This window comes from Lutjanus erythropterus, chromosome 11 (assembly GCF_056507025.1).
Source record: "Lutjanus erythropterus isolate fLutEry1 chromosome 11, fLutEry1.hap2, whole genome shotgun sequence".
NCBI lineage: Eukaryota > Metazoa > Chordata > Actinopteri > Lutjaniformes > Lutjanidae > Lutjanus > Lutjanus erythropterus.
Window position 1 is genome coordinate 41,295,281 of NC_139327.1, and position 17,296 is coordinate 41,312,576.

The window sequence follows — 17,296 nt, forward strand, 5'->3', positions numbered from 1 at the left end:
TGAAACATATATAGGAATCTAGGCAGGATATTCATCTTTATAACATTAATTCTACCAAGTAATGTAAAAGGCAGGTCCATCTATTTTTTTAAATCTACTCCAACCTTCTGGAGGAAATTAACTAAATTAAGCTTATAGAGATTTTTAAGGTTACTGTCACCAAAAACGCCTAGATATTTAAAACCCAAAGGGGACCATTTAAAGGGAAATTTATGCTTGACTCTACTGAAATCAAATACAGACATTGGCAAAATTTCACTTTTGTCAAGATTAACCTTGTACCCAGAAAATGAACTGTATGTACCCAGCAGCTCCTGCAGGTAAGAAAGAGAGCGTTCAGGGTTGGTTAAAAATAAAATTATGTCATCGGCGAAAAGCGAAATCTTGTGTGTATCAGTGCCAGTCTCAAAGCCACATATATTAGGATTGCTCCTAATGGCCTCCGCCAGGGGCTCAATGGCGAGTGCAAAGAGGGCGGGGCTAGCTGGGTCTCCCTGTCTGTTCCCTCTATAAAGCTGGAATGAGTCAGAAGTGATCCCGTTTGAAATAACCCCAGCCTGGAGGGATCTATGGGTTTTTTTTACTGAGTGGACAGATTTACTCTGTGTGGCTTTTTATTTGTCCCGGGCAACAAGTGGACAATTCTTAATGGTGAGCCTTTGGTCAAACTGGTCAAACTGGTTCTGCTGGAGAGTCCAAACTCACACATAAAAAATCTTTCAGTGACACAGTTCTGCATTATAGATTATTGATCTTCAGTTCTCCTCCAACAGGAGCCTCTTCATATGTTTGATGCAGCAGCAACACCTGCTGGACAAAACACTCACCTGCAGTCAGAGCAGGACAAAACACACACAGAGTTCATGTTGTAACACAACAGAAACACAAAACAGCAACATTCAGCAGCACTGATCAAACAGAAACAGATTGATTATGTTTGATTTATTTAATTAAATGATCATAACAACAAAACTTCAAACCTCACAGTTTCTCTCTTTCTGTCTCTCTGTTCATAAATCAGAAAATTGGTACAGAATATGAATAATAAAGATAAATACATTTAAAAAATAAAATATTTGTAGCATATTCTGACTGTGACTTCAGTAGATGGAAGTGTCAGTTTCTGCCCTTCAGGAATCAACAAGTCAGAGTTTCTGAAGGAAAAAGTTATCAGATCCTGTCTGATTTGTTAATCATGAAATATTTTGGTGAAAAATGTTCAAACGTGATTAAATAAAGGAAAATGTTGTGCTACAGTATAAATGACAGCCAGATATTAAATCTGACTGCAGACTGAACTCAGTCTGAAACTGTTGATATCGATCTACAGAACGTCTGTGTGGATTTGATCATGTTTCAATGAAGACGTGTGGAGACACAGAAGTTTACTTAACTTTCATATTTATTAAAATATAAAGTGAATTGACTTTAGTCACATTTCATCTCATGTGTTGAATAAATTTCAGCTCCGTTCAATAAAAACTGATCAACAAATCAAAATTCCTTTGATAAGTTTAGATCGTTAAAGTCTGTGATGCTGAGTCATGTTCAGGATGACTGGACCGACAGTCCTGAACATGACTCAGCATCATCACAGATGATTCTGAGAAAAGTGAAGTTGAAATTTAAATTTCAATTAAACTGAATTAAAACGGTGAAAGGGTTTTTGTCTGGGCTCAGCTGTTTTCAAGATGGTTGCAAAAACAAAAGAAAAATAACAAAAAAAAGAAAAAGAAGGGAAGAAAGAAAGAAATAATAGAACACAAACAGTAGCAGTGATGAGCGACGCGTCTTTGACTCTTTATCATAAAATAAAAATCATTTTTGCTTCCAAACAGCTGAAAGAATCAGTTGAGGCTTTAAAACACATTAAGTTCAAACTGAATCATATTTAAATATGTTTCAAACTTTGTCTTTAGTTTCTTTAACTTTGTTTGTTTGAGATTTTTAGTTTTTTCATCAGAAAGTCAAACATGTTGAGCTGTTAGTTTGTTTATTATTCTGATCAATAAACCTCAGAAGTCATTATGAAAAACTGAATGTGTAAAATCAAACCAACACAAAACATCAACAACTGAATGAAACAAAAAAGAAAAACTAAATTGACATCAATGTTTCTGTTTATTTGTATGAAATTAATTAATTTTCAGGTTGCTGACTCAGCTGCTGCTGCAGTTAATGAGCGAGCTTCAACAGCTGGGCTCTTTAATGTTGCTATGGTTACAGGTTCAGTAGTGGATGAAGTTTAATCGGTGACTAAACTTCAGTCGAGTATCCCCCAGACCGTGCTACTGCATCCTTTAATTCATATGTCTGGTTTCTCCACCACAACATTCCTGCGATCACACCCAGGGAGAAAATGATATATATGATTTTATACTTGTGCATCTTTAATAAACGGAAAATTCCCCATGGTGTGTAATATTTGCCACCATCACCACCTGACGGCGACGTCCTGAACATGTCACTGGTGAAGGGCTGTCCACTGTTATCTGTCACCATCTCATCTATCTTATCCAGGAAGTGTCTGACCTGTCCTCTGTTTGTTCTGTCTCTGTTGTTGAACACACAGTATCTACCTGCACACATGGACACCAGGTCTGACACATGTCTGTTGGACCGGATCTTCTGATCAACGGACTGGTCTTTTAGCTCGTCTCCATGTGTGAAAAGCACCATGCAGTACTGACGAGCATCACTGTCAAACAGTGTTCGAAGCAGCTCAAACAGTTTGATGTCTGCTGTGGTGATGGTGCTTATTCTGACCACAAAGACAAAGGCGTGTGGTCCTGGACTGGACTTTTCTATTGACTTCATGATCAGATCGTACAGCTGTCTCTGAGACAGAACATCATCAGAGAGACCTGGAGTGTCGACCACTGAGACCTGACGACCCTCCACTGTAGCTGATCCAGATACAGTTTCTGTACTGACTGAACTGAAACCACTGACTGACTGGAACTGATCAGATCCCAGGATGATGTTTCCTGATGAACTCTTCCCTCCTCCAGGACGACCGAGCAGAACCATCCTCTTGTCTCTGGAAACATCAGCTGGAAGAAAGAAAACACACAGTTATTTACAAAAAAACATGGATTCTCATGATGTACTTTTGTCTGAACTGTTGTAAAATAAATTCTATCTGTCCATTTTCTGACTCTTGTCTGTGGTTGGATCGTGGTACAACAGAACCTCATTAATAACCTGCTCATAAAGTGAATCAGTAGAAGTGTTTCGTCTCAAATAAAAGTCTGGTTCTCTCTACATTCCAGGTCAGTTTTTGAGAAGATGTGAAGATGATATAAGATGATACCTGGTGAATCACGGTGGGGTCTGAGGTGACCCGACTTCTCCAGCAGATCTCTGACTTGTTCCTGTCCTCCATTTTTATTGTTGAACAGATGAAGTTTCCCTGAAAACGTTTTAACGAGTGGTGACCTTTCTTGATCTCCAAAGACAAAGTCCTCCAGAGACCTGTCCTGTAAAGCTTCTCCTCCTGTGAAGATCAGGTGGAATTTTCTCTCCTCCTGAGGCCCGAGGACTCTGATGGCTGCCTGCAGAACCTTCTCCTGCTCTCTGGTGAACGGTCCGACCCTGAACACCAGCAGGAACAAACAAGGTCTGGAGGACCGCAGGAGGTCCCGACACCAGACCTGAATCTGTCCCTCAGATCCTAAGATTCCTGGAGTGTCGATCACTGAGATCTGTTTCCCAAAAACTTCTGCAGTTGCTTCAGAGATCTGATGTGTCACTGCTGTGAGGGACAGTCCTGATTCAAACTGTCTTCGTCCCAGGATGGTGTTTCCTGAAGCACTTTTACCAACTCCTGAGTTTCCCAGGAGGACGATGGTGAGACCTGGATCTGGATTCATGACTGAGTAACAATAAACCTGCTGGAGACGACAGAGAGGAAACAGTGAGCGGTGATTCTGATGAACGAAAAACTTCATCATCAGTAGAGCTACAAAACTATGAGTCAACAGGTGAAGAAAGATTCTCCATGGCAACAGGCAAATAAGACATTTTAGTCCAGGGGAGGCACAAATATTAATGTGTGTATTTGGACAATAACATTTATCTTAAAGAAAACATAGCAGCTTTAAAAACGTTGTTCAGAAACATTTAATGGCTTTATTTCAACATTTGGTGAATTTAAATATTGTCACTGAAATCATATTAAAACACATTGGGACTATATCCAGCCTTTTTTCTGATCAAAAATTAGTTATTATCTTGTTAACAAAGTAGACAACAATATGCATCATAAAATATACCTACAGACTCCTCACCGTCACCACGTACTAAACTGACCTTTGCTGTCCACATGAACTCGCCACATGTCAAGAACCGTCTCCAGAACAGTTTGATATCTGCCCCATTTTCTAATTTATGATGTTGTGTAAACATCATACATGAGGCTACAAGGTGTGTTCAGTAAATTATCTTCAGTAATCAAGTCATGATTTCTTTAGAAAGAAGTTTACTGTTGAGTTTTTCAAATGGATTTTTGTCTCTTTGACTGTCATCTAGTTCCATTATACTGTAGAGAAGTCAGACGTCTCTGCAGCTGATGAAATCTACAAAACTCTACCAGAGAGAAGAAATATGTCGATCTGATTTTGGGGTGAACTGTCCCTTTAACTGTGTCCCTGCAGGATCAGTTTGTTTATGAATCGTTCCAACACTGTACGACAGAAGAGGTTTAATGTTGTATCAAGTCTTTATTTACAGTCTGTTGATCCTCACACCAAGTTCAATAAGTCCCTCCAATCAGGGGTGGTTTTAGTGATTTGGGGCCTCTGCAAAAACCAGAACGAGGCCCCTCTTTATGAACACAATCAGAGCTGGAGAACACAAAGTATTTGGAGGTTCTTTACATTTAACAGAGAGACAGAACTAAAGGGCTCAAACTTTGATCTCATCTACTAAACTATAGAACTCATCAGCGTTCAGCAGTGATGGAACATAAATGAGAACATTTACTGAAGAACTGGACTAAAAAACAACAACGAGCTACTTGCACTTTACTATTTTCACCTTCTGATTAGAGCATCATAGTTTTTCTGTCACTGTTAGTTCTGTATCAGTTCTAAAAGCTGAAGTCTCCATGCAGAGCTGCAGTGAACAGAAGGACAGACGCTGCTGTGTGCAGCTCAGCTCTCAGTTAAAAGTCGTCACGTCGCCTCGAGTGAAATCCAGACCATAACTTTTTTCACTGATGTAACTCTGCTGTCACCATAGAAACAGATCATCAAACTGTGATTGATTGAAACTTTGGTGATATCAGCTGTCTTAACTTGTCCACAGCTCCTCTCTGCTCACCGCTGCAGCTCTGTCTCACCCCGTCTGTCACACAGTGTGTCTGCTGATTGATCATCACTTCTAACCAATCAGATGTGCTGCTGTAGGCGGGACATTGAGTTAAGTTTTTAATATTATATTATATACATATATTATTACCATTATCATTACTATGGTCATTATTATTACATTACATAACTATGGTGATAATTACAGACAGACAAAGATCAAAGACAAGTGCATTTTTAAAATAATTTAACTCTAATCCCAACACTTTTTTATTTTTTGCTGATCCGAAAAATGATCCGATCCGTGACTCAAACCCGCGATACGATCCGAACCGTGAGTTTTTTGATCCGTTGCAGCTCTAAGAGCGAGGCAAGTTTACTTATAAAAAGAACAAAGACGGGACTATTAACAAGAACGCAGTGATTTGTACCTTGTGTATTCAATTGATTAGTCATACACTACAATTTTGTAATGTCCTAGAATTCAAATTCTTTATTTGGGGACCTTTAGCAGATATGAGATTAAAATGCGATTAATTAGATTAATTTTTTTAATCGCCTGACAGCACTACTTCTGATACTTTATACTTTGACTCTACTTTGAAGATTGAGATGAAAGATTCAAAACACGAACAACAAATAAATGAAGGTGGATCATTAAAGTACCCAGAAATATTCTGAATAAAGTAGATCAGCTCCACACTGCTGTGTACAGTCACTTCATGACTCTGGTCGGTGTCTCCTCAGGAGGGCACTGCGGTCAAGCCAGCCGTCTCTCCTTATTGCGAAGTCAAGCCAGCCGCTCCAACATTATCAAGTGCTCCCGTATTGCAGACTTTATGGTAAATTCACGGTGGCGGTTGAGAAAGCTAGCGCTAGGATGCTAAGGCGTGGACCAACTTCCGGTTTTCATAATAAAATGTGGGTTTTTATGTATAAGGCAGTAAAAAGAGACGTGTCAGCGTGATCCTGCACAGATTTTGAATCATTGTGTCATATAACCTAGGGGATATAGTATTATGACCCTGCACTGATTTGGGGCCTTTAGGTCACATGACCTGGAAGCTATTGAGCTAAATTGCTAATATTTACATTTAAAAAATTATTAAAAATATCAGGACTGGTAAAATGGAATAAAAAGAGGTGTATCTCAACCAGCCAGTGTAGTACTATGGTTCTGCACTGAGTTTGAGTCATTTGGTCACATGACCTAGAATCTATTGAGCTAAAATGCTAATATTTACAGTAAAAAAGTTATTAAAAATATCATGAGTGTTAAAATGGAATATAAAGAGGTGTATCTCAACCAGTCAATGTAGTACTATGGTTCTGCACTGATTTTGGGCCTTCAGGTCACATGACCTAGAAGCTATTGTGCTAAAATGCTAATATTTACAGTAAAAAAATTATTAAAAATACAACAAATTTTAAAATGGAATAAAAAGAGGTGTATCTCAACCAGCCAGTGTAGTACTATGACCCTGCACTGATTTGGAGCCTTTAGGTCACATGACCTGGAAGCTATTGAGCTAAAATGCTAATATTTACAGTAAAAAATTAATTAAAAATATCATGAGTGTTAAAATGTAATGAAAAGAGGTGTATCTCAACCAGCCAGTGTAGTAGTAGGTCATGTGACCTAAAGGCCCAAAATCAGTGCAGGGTCATAGTACTACACTGGCTGGTTGAGATACACCTCTTTTTATTCCATTTTAACATTTCTGTTATTTTTAATCATTTTTAAAATATAAATATTAGCATTTTAGCTCAATAGCTTCCAGGTCATGTGACCTAAAGGCCCCAAATCAGTGCAGGGTCATAGTACTACACTGGCTGGTTGAGATACACCTCTTTTCATTCCATTTTACCCGTCCTGATATTTTTAATTAATTTTTTACTGTAAATATTAGCATTTTAGCTCAATAGCTTCCAGGTCATGTGACCTAAAGGCCCCAAATCAGTGCAGATCCATACTACTACACTGGCTGGTTGAGATACACCTCTTTTCATTCCATTTTACCCGTCCTGATATTTTTAATTAATTTTTTACTGTAAATATTAGCATTTTAGCTCAATAGCTTCTAGGTCATGTGACCTAAATGCCCGAAATCAGTGCAGGGTCATAGTACTACACTGGCTGGTTTAGATACACCTCTTTTTATTCCATTTTAAAATTTCTGTTATTTTTAATCATTTTTTTAATGTAAATATTAGCATTTTAGCTCAATAGCTTCCAGGTCATGTGACCTAAAGGCCCCAAATCAGTGCAGATCCATAGTACTACACTGGCTGGTTGAGATACACCTCTTTTTATTCCATTGTAACATTTGTCTCACTTTTAATAATTTTTTTACTGTAAATATTAGCAATTTAGCTCAATAGCATCCAGGTCATGTGACCTAAAGGCCCCAAATCAGTGCACGGTCATAATACTATATCCCCTAGGTTATATGACAAAATGATTCAAAATCTGTGCAGGATCACGCTGACACGTCTCTTTTTACTGCCATAAACATAAAACCCACATTTTATTATGAAAACCGGAAACTGGTCCACGCCGTATCATCCTAGCGCTAGCTTTCTCAACCGCGACCGTGAATTTACCATAAAGTCTGCAATACGGGAGCACTTGATAATGTTGGAGCGGCTGGCTTGACTTCGCAATAAGGAGAGACGGCTGGCTTGACCGCAGTAGGAGGGCGGGGCTCCTGGACTTTACCTTTTTACTTTTTGTACTTTACTTATGTCACTTCTGTTGTTATTGACGTTCTGTTGCTTTGCATTGACTCCTTATACACGCTGACTTTATATTTAATAATCTCTTGTTGTTCATGTTACTGTAGTTTTTGGAGCGAACTTCCTCCAGGATTAATAAAGTCTGATATTTCCTTTGAAAATAAAGTTTTGAGCCTTTTCATTGAATTTAATCTGATAAATATTATCGGGTGATTGTTTATATGTTATTTATGTCGGCTCGTGCTCTGAAGTCTCTTCCTGCAGCAGACGTCAAAGTCACTCTGACGCGTTATAACCTCTCAGAGGTGTTCATGTTTATCTGTTTACCTGCACAGGTGAAACTAGGAGCGACTCTAAACTACAAATATACGAAGAGAAAAAGACAAACTCACGGAGACTCAGCAGGCGGTGTCTTCTTCTTCTTCCTCTCACAGTCTTCATCAAACTGACAAATGAACGTCACTGCTGACGGAAGTGAAGGCGGTACCTACAAAATAAAAGCGTCAGATTGGTCTTTATTTGAAATGACAGAGTGTGTGATGAGCTGCTGTCTCTGTCCTCTTTCACTCTCATCTTTGGTCCAGTGTCCCCCTGAAGACCTGAACCCTCGTGGACTTGATGTGACGTCAGCTGTGAGGCGTCATAAAGGTCCAGACAGGAAGGAGACACAAAAGTGACCATGAAGATTATAAAATGAAAATGTTACAGTTTGATGAAAAAAAAAAAAAGTAGAGACGAACACATGAACACAAATATAAAATATTTAGAGGTTTCAGGAGAAAATGTTTTAACAGCTTGTTGTTAAGAATTCAAGAAGAAAAGACCTTCTGTTGTTCCCCTGGTAACCACGTGGTTAACGTCACAGCACTATGAATTGTGGGTAATTCCCTCATGCAGGTTCTGATATAAATACATCTGTAGATAATCAACATAATATTTCATGATAACCTGTGAATCTACATCTTCATCTATGTAGGAATGACACGTGAATCTTATAAATTATTCAAATCATATTTATTTACTGACATTTCACTGAATACATTTTGTAATATATCAGTTCTTAGTAGTTTTTTTCTCGTCATGTAGATTTTGCACAGTTGCAGTCAGGGCCGTTTCTAGCTGTTTGGGGGCCCTCAGGATTTACAGAATCTGCATTTTAATATCTGCCATCTGCACATGAATCAGACTGATGATGCATTTTTATTCAAATGTTTCTTTAAATGTTTGTTCCTAACAGAACTCTTCATGTTATTTCCAGAACACAATAAAATATGAAAATATTTCCAAATTGTCCTTATTGTGTAAAATATATTCAAACGTTCTTTAATGTTTTCAGAGGAGCTCAGTTTGCAGGTTGTTGTTGAAAGTCTCCAACACACACAGCAGCTCTTCTCTCTGAATAAATAAGTCCATCATGCAGTTTTACAGCTGCCAGTGTCCACACAGGGACACTGCTCGGGGGCCCCTGGTGGCTCTGGGGGCCCTTTGCAACCACAGAGTCTGCATCTAACAAGAAACGGCCCTGTTTGCAGCGACAGGTATCCAGGTGTTTAACATGAACGTGATGATGACCAGAGGAACGACGCAGCACGATGTTCTGCATGGAGGAACTTTATCAAGGGAAGTTCTCTGAGCTGATGTTCTCTTAACATGGAGGACAGTGGACACCTGGACTGGCAGCTCTAACCCGTCAGTCTGAGTTTTATTTTGAAAGTTTGCATCAGGAAGTGCTGTTCGTTGCGTTTGATGAGGAACTTTGTCCCTTGATTCTTGTCTGCAGGTTGAAGGTTCAGCAGAAGTGTTTCTGTACAAAGAGACGAGGTGAAGATCAGCTGAGATGGCAGCGAGAGAAGACAGCAGTGAGTCCAACCTGTCTCTGTCTCCATGTCTGAACCCAGTCTGTCTCCTGTCTGTTTCCTGTCTGTCTCCAGTTTGTCTCCATGTCTGAACTCAGTCTGTTTCTTCCTCTTCATACTGAGTTCATTCCATTTTCCTTCCGTCTTTAAACTCTCTTAATTCATATCAGTCAGTTTCATTAGTTTAAAGCAGGCAATGATTTTTCTTTTTTAAATATCAGCGTTACTTTCACTTTAGTTACTGACAGACAACATGGTGGATGTTAGGGGCGTGTCCTGAACATTTTTTAAACAGAGATCCTGCTCTCCATCGCCTTTCTGTTTTAACATCAACGTGTCGTTTCATGAAGCCTGGTGGCTTAACAGGACCAGAAGAACTAAACTAAAACTCCTGATCCTCCTACAGATTCAGGGTTTTTATCCTCCTCTTGTTGTTTCCTCTGTATGAAGCCTCTTCCTGTCAGTGACAGGAAGTAATTATCAGGTTGAAAATGTGACAAAAAAAAGTCAGAATTATGGGATAAAAAGTTAAAATTGTGACCACAAAATCAATTATAAGATATAAAAGTAAACGTTATAAGAATTCAAAATTGTGACCAAAAAGTCAAAACTGATAGATAATAATTTGGACTTTTTTGTTAATCTCATAATGATGACCTGTCATGACGATATATATATATTTTCTTTCAGTGGCAGAACTAAGCTTCCAAAGCTGTGGGATCACAGTTCTTCAGTGTTTCTCCTGATTTCTGTACTGTACAACATGTATGATGTATGTATATACATATACATATGAATATCTACAATAATAAACATCATTATCTTCTAGTGGAGGAACATATTGTTGTTGGTCCTGTACAGAGAGGAAAATGACACATCAGTGTTAAGATCCAGGATCCCAGATATGAAGTGACCCACATTTTTCATTTCATTTTTCAAAAAGGTTGAATTCATTGGCACAACCAAAGTACGTGGCCATGGTCCGCTTGTATTGATCCCCATTCAGTACAACTTTGCAGAGAACATCAGTGATGCCATATTGTATCTGTGATCATCGGTAGCTGGAGTGACATGCAGACTGTAAGCTGGTCAATGCAATATTTTTACCTCTCTGTGGAGCTGGAATCACTTTATAACCTCTAACCATAGCTTAAAAGAAAAACTCCCACTGATTCAGTAGATGAGAAATTTCTTTTCCCTTTTCTAGACAGTCCAGATCTGACTGTTGGTTTATCCACCATGGAAAACTCTTTGTTTTTCCATTTAGCTTCATAAATTGGATTGCACCAAAACACTAATGGTCTTAACTGGGCAGATAAATAATAATCCCTCAGACACTGTGGTGCCATGCTTCCCTCCTCCCTCAGCAGCTGCAGGGCCTCTTTTTATTCCACCGAGACCTGGAAATAACTTTGTCCCATTCTCTAACTGTGTTGGAGGCACATCTACCAGCAGTGCTGTGAATAAATACAGTAATTTAAGAAGAACGTTCATCCTCATTGTTCTTACCCTGCTGCCCAGATCCAGGTGGAGCGCGGCCCACCTGTCCAGATCAATCTGGTTAGAATTTATGGCATAAAGGGATTTACTGAAACTTTGTCAATATCTGCTGACACACACACACACACAGCTCTGTGTATGTGTGTGTGTGTGAGACTCAGTGTGTCTGTGCTGATTGGTTGTTACTCATGACTTCTAGCTAATCAGAGAGTGCTGTGGGCGGGACATTGAGTCAGACTATAGAGTGCAGTATCATACTGTACAGTGTGTAATTATTGGTTATATGTACTACAGTATAGCATTTAAAGTATACTGTACAGTATTATTATTATTATTATATTTAGCATGACATTACTATGGTGGTGACCACAGACAGACAGAGATCAGGGTCAGGTGCATTTTTTCAATAATTTAACTGTAATTCCACCTTTTTTCTTCTTTTTTGATCCAAAAATGATCTGATATGTGACTTAAAACTGTGATACGATCTGAACTGTGAGTTCTGTGATCTGCTGCTCTCCTACAATCTTCTGATCTGTTTCTGTGATGATGAACACCACCTGTTTACCAGTTACACCAGTTACACCAGTTACACCAGTTACACCAGTGTGAAGTCATGTGAAAGCTGCTGCTTTTTAATGAGTCACTGTCTCTTTTTTCTTTAATATTTTTAAAGACTTCACTGTCACACTCAGATTTTCACAGTTTTATTGTTTGTGCTTTTGATTTGACTCTATGAGATCAGAACAGAATATATTTTATTGATTTATTTGATTTTATAGATTGTAACTCACCGTTCTTCAAATCATCGATTTGATCTGACTTTAAATTTCAACATTTGTTTTTAGCACTGACAGATCTGTGATCGTTGGTTTTATGTCCTGACAACATTTTATAATTCTTCTTTAAAAACAGTCTGACCGGTGTGATGTAACGTCAGTGAGCTGTGCTCGGTCGTCCTTTACTTTGAAAAAATACTGAGAGAAACAGATCCTGACACAGAGTTTTATTTTTGAATTTGAAACTTTTTGATTTTTGATTTGATAGTGAAATTGTGACACCCCTATCAATAATGGATTTTATTGATTTATTGGTTTCCTAAGTGTTCCTCATGGTCTAAATAATCAGTTGATTTGTTCTCCTCTGTGTCTCTCAACAGAACGAGGGATTAAAAGAAGAAACAGTCGGGATTTACCTCCAGGTCTGAAACCTTCCATCACTGCAGTTTTACACTTTAAACACATTTAAACACACAAACATCACAGTTTCAGGTTTGTAATCTTCATCACCACCACTGTTCTGTCACGTTCTGGACGTGAGACGTGCAGCTAAAGACTCAGCAGACAGCAGAGCTCCACGACCTGTCAGACCTGGTCTGAGGTTCTACCTGAATGTGGAACCTGTTTCTTTTTTTATAGTTTCCACTTCCAGATTTATTGTCATATATTTATTGTTATAAAATGCAGCTCAGTCCACTGCACACAGGAAATGATCATGTTGTAGATCTGAGGATGTAAACACGTCATTGTTGGGTTTGTTCTGTTTAGTCCGCAGAACTCTGCTGGAGTTTCACAGGAAAACAGAATCTCCCAAACAGGAAGTGAATGGTGACCAGTTTTCAGTCATAAAAAACAACTGGAAAAAAACTAATAAACTTCCTCCATGCTGCTCGTCTGTTGTAATCCAAGTCTCCTAAAGTCCCAGCATGCTGTCTGCACACTGTCACACCAAACACACACACACACACACACACACACACACACACACACACACACACACACACACACACACACACACACACACACACACACACACACACTCAGTTCAGACAGTGTGCAGGTGAATGTAGCTCCAAGCTAAACATCTACAGTGAAGATTCAGGATGAAAACATGGTGGAAATAACAGATGAGCAGTATGGAGGCTGAAAACTGGTCATCATTCACTTCCATTGTTTGGGAGATTCCGTTTTCCTGTGAAACTCCAGCAGTGAAACTAAACCTGACCTTCAGTTAGCACGAGGGTGAGGAGATAATGACTGAATCTTCATTTTTGGGTGAACTATCCCGTTAAAATAACAGATGAATGAATGAATGAATGAATGAACGTGACTCCGACAGTGCAGCAGTTTCACATGTTCTCTCGTGTTCTGTGTCAGAGTTCAGGCTGGTTCTTGTTGGGAAAACTGGATCAGGAAAGAGCTCCAGTGGAAACACCATCCTGGGAAGAGATGCCTTCAGAGCAGCTGTCAGTCACTCCTCAGGTAACACACTGCTACACACTTACATGGTCCTGAAACACTAACAGGTCAAGAACACAGACTTTTATTCTCTGATAGTTTCTGTCAGTTTACTTGAAGTTTGAACGTGAAGTTAATAAACAACATTAAACTCCTCAGCAAGATTAAAAAGGATTTTAAAAAGACTGAACCTCCATGAAAGTTTGCAGGCCAACTGTTGAGTTCAAAAACAGAGTCAAACATGAAAACATGCAACTGAAGTGCTGTCAGTCTTTAAAAGTCTTAAAATATTTCAAATAATAATAAATAAATATGAAGCCTCAAAGTTCATTAAATAGTTTGATTGTCTTAATCACAGTCTAAATTCTAATTCCATTCATCCACCAGTTTTTTATTTCCTGTCCCACAAAATAAAACATTTCTTGGTGTATGAGAATCAATATTTCTGATATAAAACAAACTGTCATTAAAATGTCACAGAGCATTAAAATGAACTTTCTTAAACATGTAGACTCTCATTTTATAATTTCAAACTGATTAAGGATAAATTGATTATATAAGTGCAGTTTGTTGTTTTTCTGCTTAAACATGAAAGATCTTTGCTGCAGTGACATCACTGCTCGCGTAGAAACAAAACAGGAAGCAGATAAATCTTCTGTTAAATGATGCAGAGCAGCTCGAGGCTCCCAGCTGATTTCTTTGTTGAGTGTTTTCTGTAAGGATTTACTGTAATGATCAGAGCTGCTGCTTTCACTTGTTAACGTCATAATATTTCCGTGTGTGTGTGTGTGTGTGTGTGTGTGTGTGTGTGTGTGTGTGTGTGTGTGATGTGTAAAACTGCACACACAGTCAGTGTTATAGAGTTTTATCTGCAGCCTGTGCCTCAGTGGAGGAAGAGCACAGGAGTCCAATATGTCTGACACTGAAACTGGTTCATTTACTGGTAATTGAACTTGATCAAGGATAATAAGGAATAATCAGTACACACTTTCAATCCTGGAGTTTCAGTTCTCTGCCGATAGTCTTTAAGCCTTCAGAGATGATGCCATAAATAATATGGTCAGACTCAGCACATGTACAGCACTAAGAATGAGTCTGTTGGTCTGAAGATCCAGAACAAGAGAAGTATGAATGTACAGGGTCAGAGGTCACAGCTCAGCACTCTTTGCTTCAATTCCTCAGAGTCAGTGATATCCAGACCCTGATTACAGTTACCTCTGCTCCTCTGCCTCCTGTTTGTCCCCAGAAGGAGCAGACAGCTGCATCTACTGTCTCAAGGACAAACAGTGTGTCTCACTGTTAAGATTTAGTGCAGACCTCCCAATGACCTCAAGGCCTAAGTTTGATCCAGCGTACGCCAACGTATGAAACCTAAATCTGGAAAATTCCCTAACAGTCAGGACACAGGGAGACACTTCACCAGGAGCCGACCTGCAGGTTCACTGCTGCTTCACTACAAGTGGCTTCAACTTTCTGAATCTGTCATTTAAATATTGATCCACCACAGACCACAGTCTGACTCACTGCTGGTCTGACTCAAAGTCCACACGACACAAGAACAACCTCCTAGTTGTAATCAATATGCTGAAAACAGCAAATTAGTTTCCAGGATGCTAATGGTACAAATGTAAACAAGCTAACAGCGGTTAGCTTTTCTTTTGCAGTGATGTCATCATTTTCAAAACAGAGCTCGCCTCCTGACATGCAAACTTTCCACTAAATCAAGTTCCCACCTCGACAGTGTTTTACAGCAGCAGCATCGCTGATTCTTAGCTCCACTCAAGATGACTGTGATTGGTTTAAAGAAATGCAAACAAGGCAGGGAGTTTTTTCTATTCTAACAGAATGTGTGTGTGTGGAGCCAGAGATTTCTGTGGAGACGTCTGGCTCTGTGAGACTAACCACAGGCAGGTTCACCTGGTTCTTTCAGGGAACAGGAGACGACAGTCCAGAGACTAAATCCAACCTGTTTACCCCTGCAGTCTTACTGAGTGCACAGATTAAACAGCACAGTGGAGTTGAGACGTCCTAAATGAAGTTTAGACCTGAGCTGTAGATCATCTAACAGACCCAGACAGTTGTGTCATGTGATTAACCATCACGTGTTTTCTCTCCTCAGTGACCAGACAGTGCTGTAAACAGAAAGATGAGGTGTTTGGCAGAAAGGTGACCATCGTCGACACTCCTGGTCTCTTTGACACGTCGTTACCTGAACACACGGTGAAGAGAGAGATCTCTAAATGCATCAACATGTCGGCCCCGGGGCCCCACGCCATCCTGCTGGTCATCAAGGTGGGGCCCTTCACTGCAGAGGAGAGAGACGCTGTCAGACAGGTGGAGGAGATCTTTGGAGAGGATGCCTGGAAGAACACCATCATCCTCTTCACCCATGGAGACGCAGTGAAGTCAGACTTTGAGCAGCTGGTAACAGATGTGAGACCTGAGCTGCAGGAGATCCTGAAGAAGGCAGGAAACAGATACCACGTCTTCAACAACCTCAGAATCAACGATCGAGGACAGGTCCTGGATCTGCTGCAGAAGGTGGAGAAGATGGTGGCTGAGAACAGAGGAAGGTTTTACTCCAACTACACCTACGACGAGGTGGTGGAGATGTTGGATCAGAGAGAGGCGGAGCTCAAAGACTTCTACCAGAAGAAACTGGAGGAGGAAATAAAATCTGTGGAGTCAAAGTACCAGAAGAAGCTGAGTGAAGCTCAACAGGAGCGTCAGAAGGTGGAGGAGCGGCTGCAGTCTGAGCTGCAGGAAGTGAAGCGCTACTATCACGCTTTAGAGAGCGGAGTCCGTCATGTTGTAGAGCAGACGGTGAAGAGCGACTGCTTCCATGAGATTCTCTCACACTTTCATGAGACTCAGAAACTAAAGTTACTTTCTTAGAAGCTGCTGAATCCACCTGCACAAACTCTGGAACTGTTCAAAGACTCGCAGCTTTAAAGGTGCTGGAAACATGATTTACTTTTTGACTGACAGAGGGACAGAATGATGACTGGACAATAAATCCTGTTTCACTTTGAAATTTGAGCCTGGAACATGTTTGACTAACTGCAGCTGTAATTACTTTACTTTTATATCGACAACATTATTGACACGATCTGTGTGAAAATTCACAATTTGTGATCAATTAAAAATTTAATTTGTCTTGTTTGTTTCTTTTGAAAAAACTCAGCAGAACATTTAAAAAAAATAAACAATGCAGAAAAAACAACATCTGTCCTGATGGCGTCTGTGTATTTCTGATATTATTTAATGTCCTAATGTGAATTTATATCCACCAACATCTGTGACACTGAGTATCAGGTCTCTCTGTCTCCAGCTGTAACACACGTCTCTGTGGTAAATGAGACGTTTCGTCCTCCATCTCGTCTGTCAGTGAAAGTGAAAGCAGAGACGCCATTTTACCTTCAAACACACAAGATGGATGTCTTCAAAGGGAACGTTGTTGATGACTTGCTCCCCCTACAGGCCGGTTAAGAGAACTGAGCAGTCTGCAGTCGGTATAGGTGATATACAGGTTATATATAGGTTATAACCTATATATAACCACCTGATGTGTCCAGTAGCTGAAGCAGCTCCAGGTGAGTCACACACACACCTGAAGGAGAGAACAACGCAGAGGAAAGTGTGAAGAGGTGAAAGTCTG

General features: G+C 39.7%; 2 protein-coding genes across 3 annotated transcripts; one reads left to right on the forward strand and one right to left on the reverse strand.

Annotated features, from left to right (window-relative positions):
• Positions 1-1,424: 1,424 nt before the first annotated feature.
• Positions 1,425-8,526, reverse strand: LOC146319647 (GTPase IMAP family member 8-like). 2 transcript variants are annotated; one of them, XM_084730486.1, is made up of 3 exons: positions 8,438-8,526; positions 3,314-3,893; positions 1,425-3,053 (listed from the first exon to the last, which is right to left on the reverse strand). In XM_084730486.1, exons 2-3 carry the CDS (start codon positions 3,870-3,872, stop codon positions 2,257-2,259), a joined length of 1,356 nt encoding a protein of 451 aa, XP_084586612.1. In that variant the 5' UTR covers positions 3,873-3,893; positions 8,438-8,526; the 3' UTR covers positions 1,425-2,256. The 2 variants fall into 2 exon arrangements, with proteins under 2 accessions (XP_084586612.1, XP_084586613.1); XM_084730487.1 differs by having other exon boundaries at positions 3,314-3,890; positions 8,438-8,509.
• LOC146319648 (GTPase IMAP family member 7-like) lies at positions 6,032-16,861 on the forward strand. Its single transcript, XM_084730680.1, has 6 exons — positions 6,032-6,151; positions 8,630-8,718; positions 9,826-9,904; positions 12,530-12,602; positions 13,558-13,662; positions 15,758-16,861. Exons 1-6 carry the CDS (start codon positions 6,032-6,034, stop codon positions 16,531-16,533), a joined length of 1,242 nt encoding a protein of 413 aa, XP_084586806.1. The 3' UTR covers positions 16,534-16,861.
• Positions 16,862-17,296: the final 435 nt, after the last annotated feature.

What these genes read in the sequence shown, in the direction of transcription:
- LOC146319647 (XM_084730486.1), bottom strand. Translation starts at nt 3,872, where the DNA reads ATGAATCCAGATCCAGGTCTCACCATCGTCCTCCTGGGAAACTCAGGA. An exon ending in ACCCCACCGTGATTCACCAG is followed by an intron (nt 3,054 to 3,313) that starts GTATCATCTTAT and finishes TCTTTCTTCCAG; the next exon opens with CTGATGTTTCCAGAGACAAG.
- LOC146319648 (XM_084730680.1), top strand. Translation starts at nt 6,032, where the DNA reads ATGACTCTGGTCGGTGTCTCCTCAGGAGGGCACTGCGGTCAAGCCAGC. An exon ending in GACAGGAAGGAGACACAAAA is followed by an intron (nt 8,719 to 9,825) that starts GTGACCATGAAG and finishes TCTTGTCTGCAG; the next exon opens with GTTGAAGGTTCAGCAGAAGT. An exon ending in AGCTGTCAGTCACTCCTCAG is followed by an intron (nt 13,663 to 15,757) that starts GTAACACACTGC and finishes TTCTCTCCTCAG; the next exon opens with TGACCAGACAGTGCTGTAAA.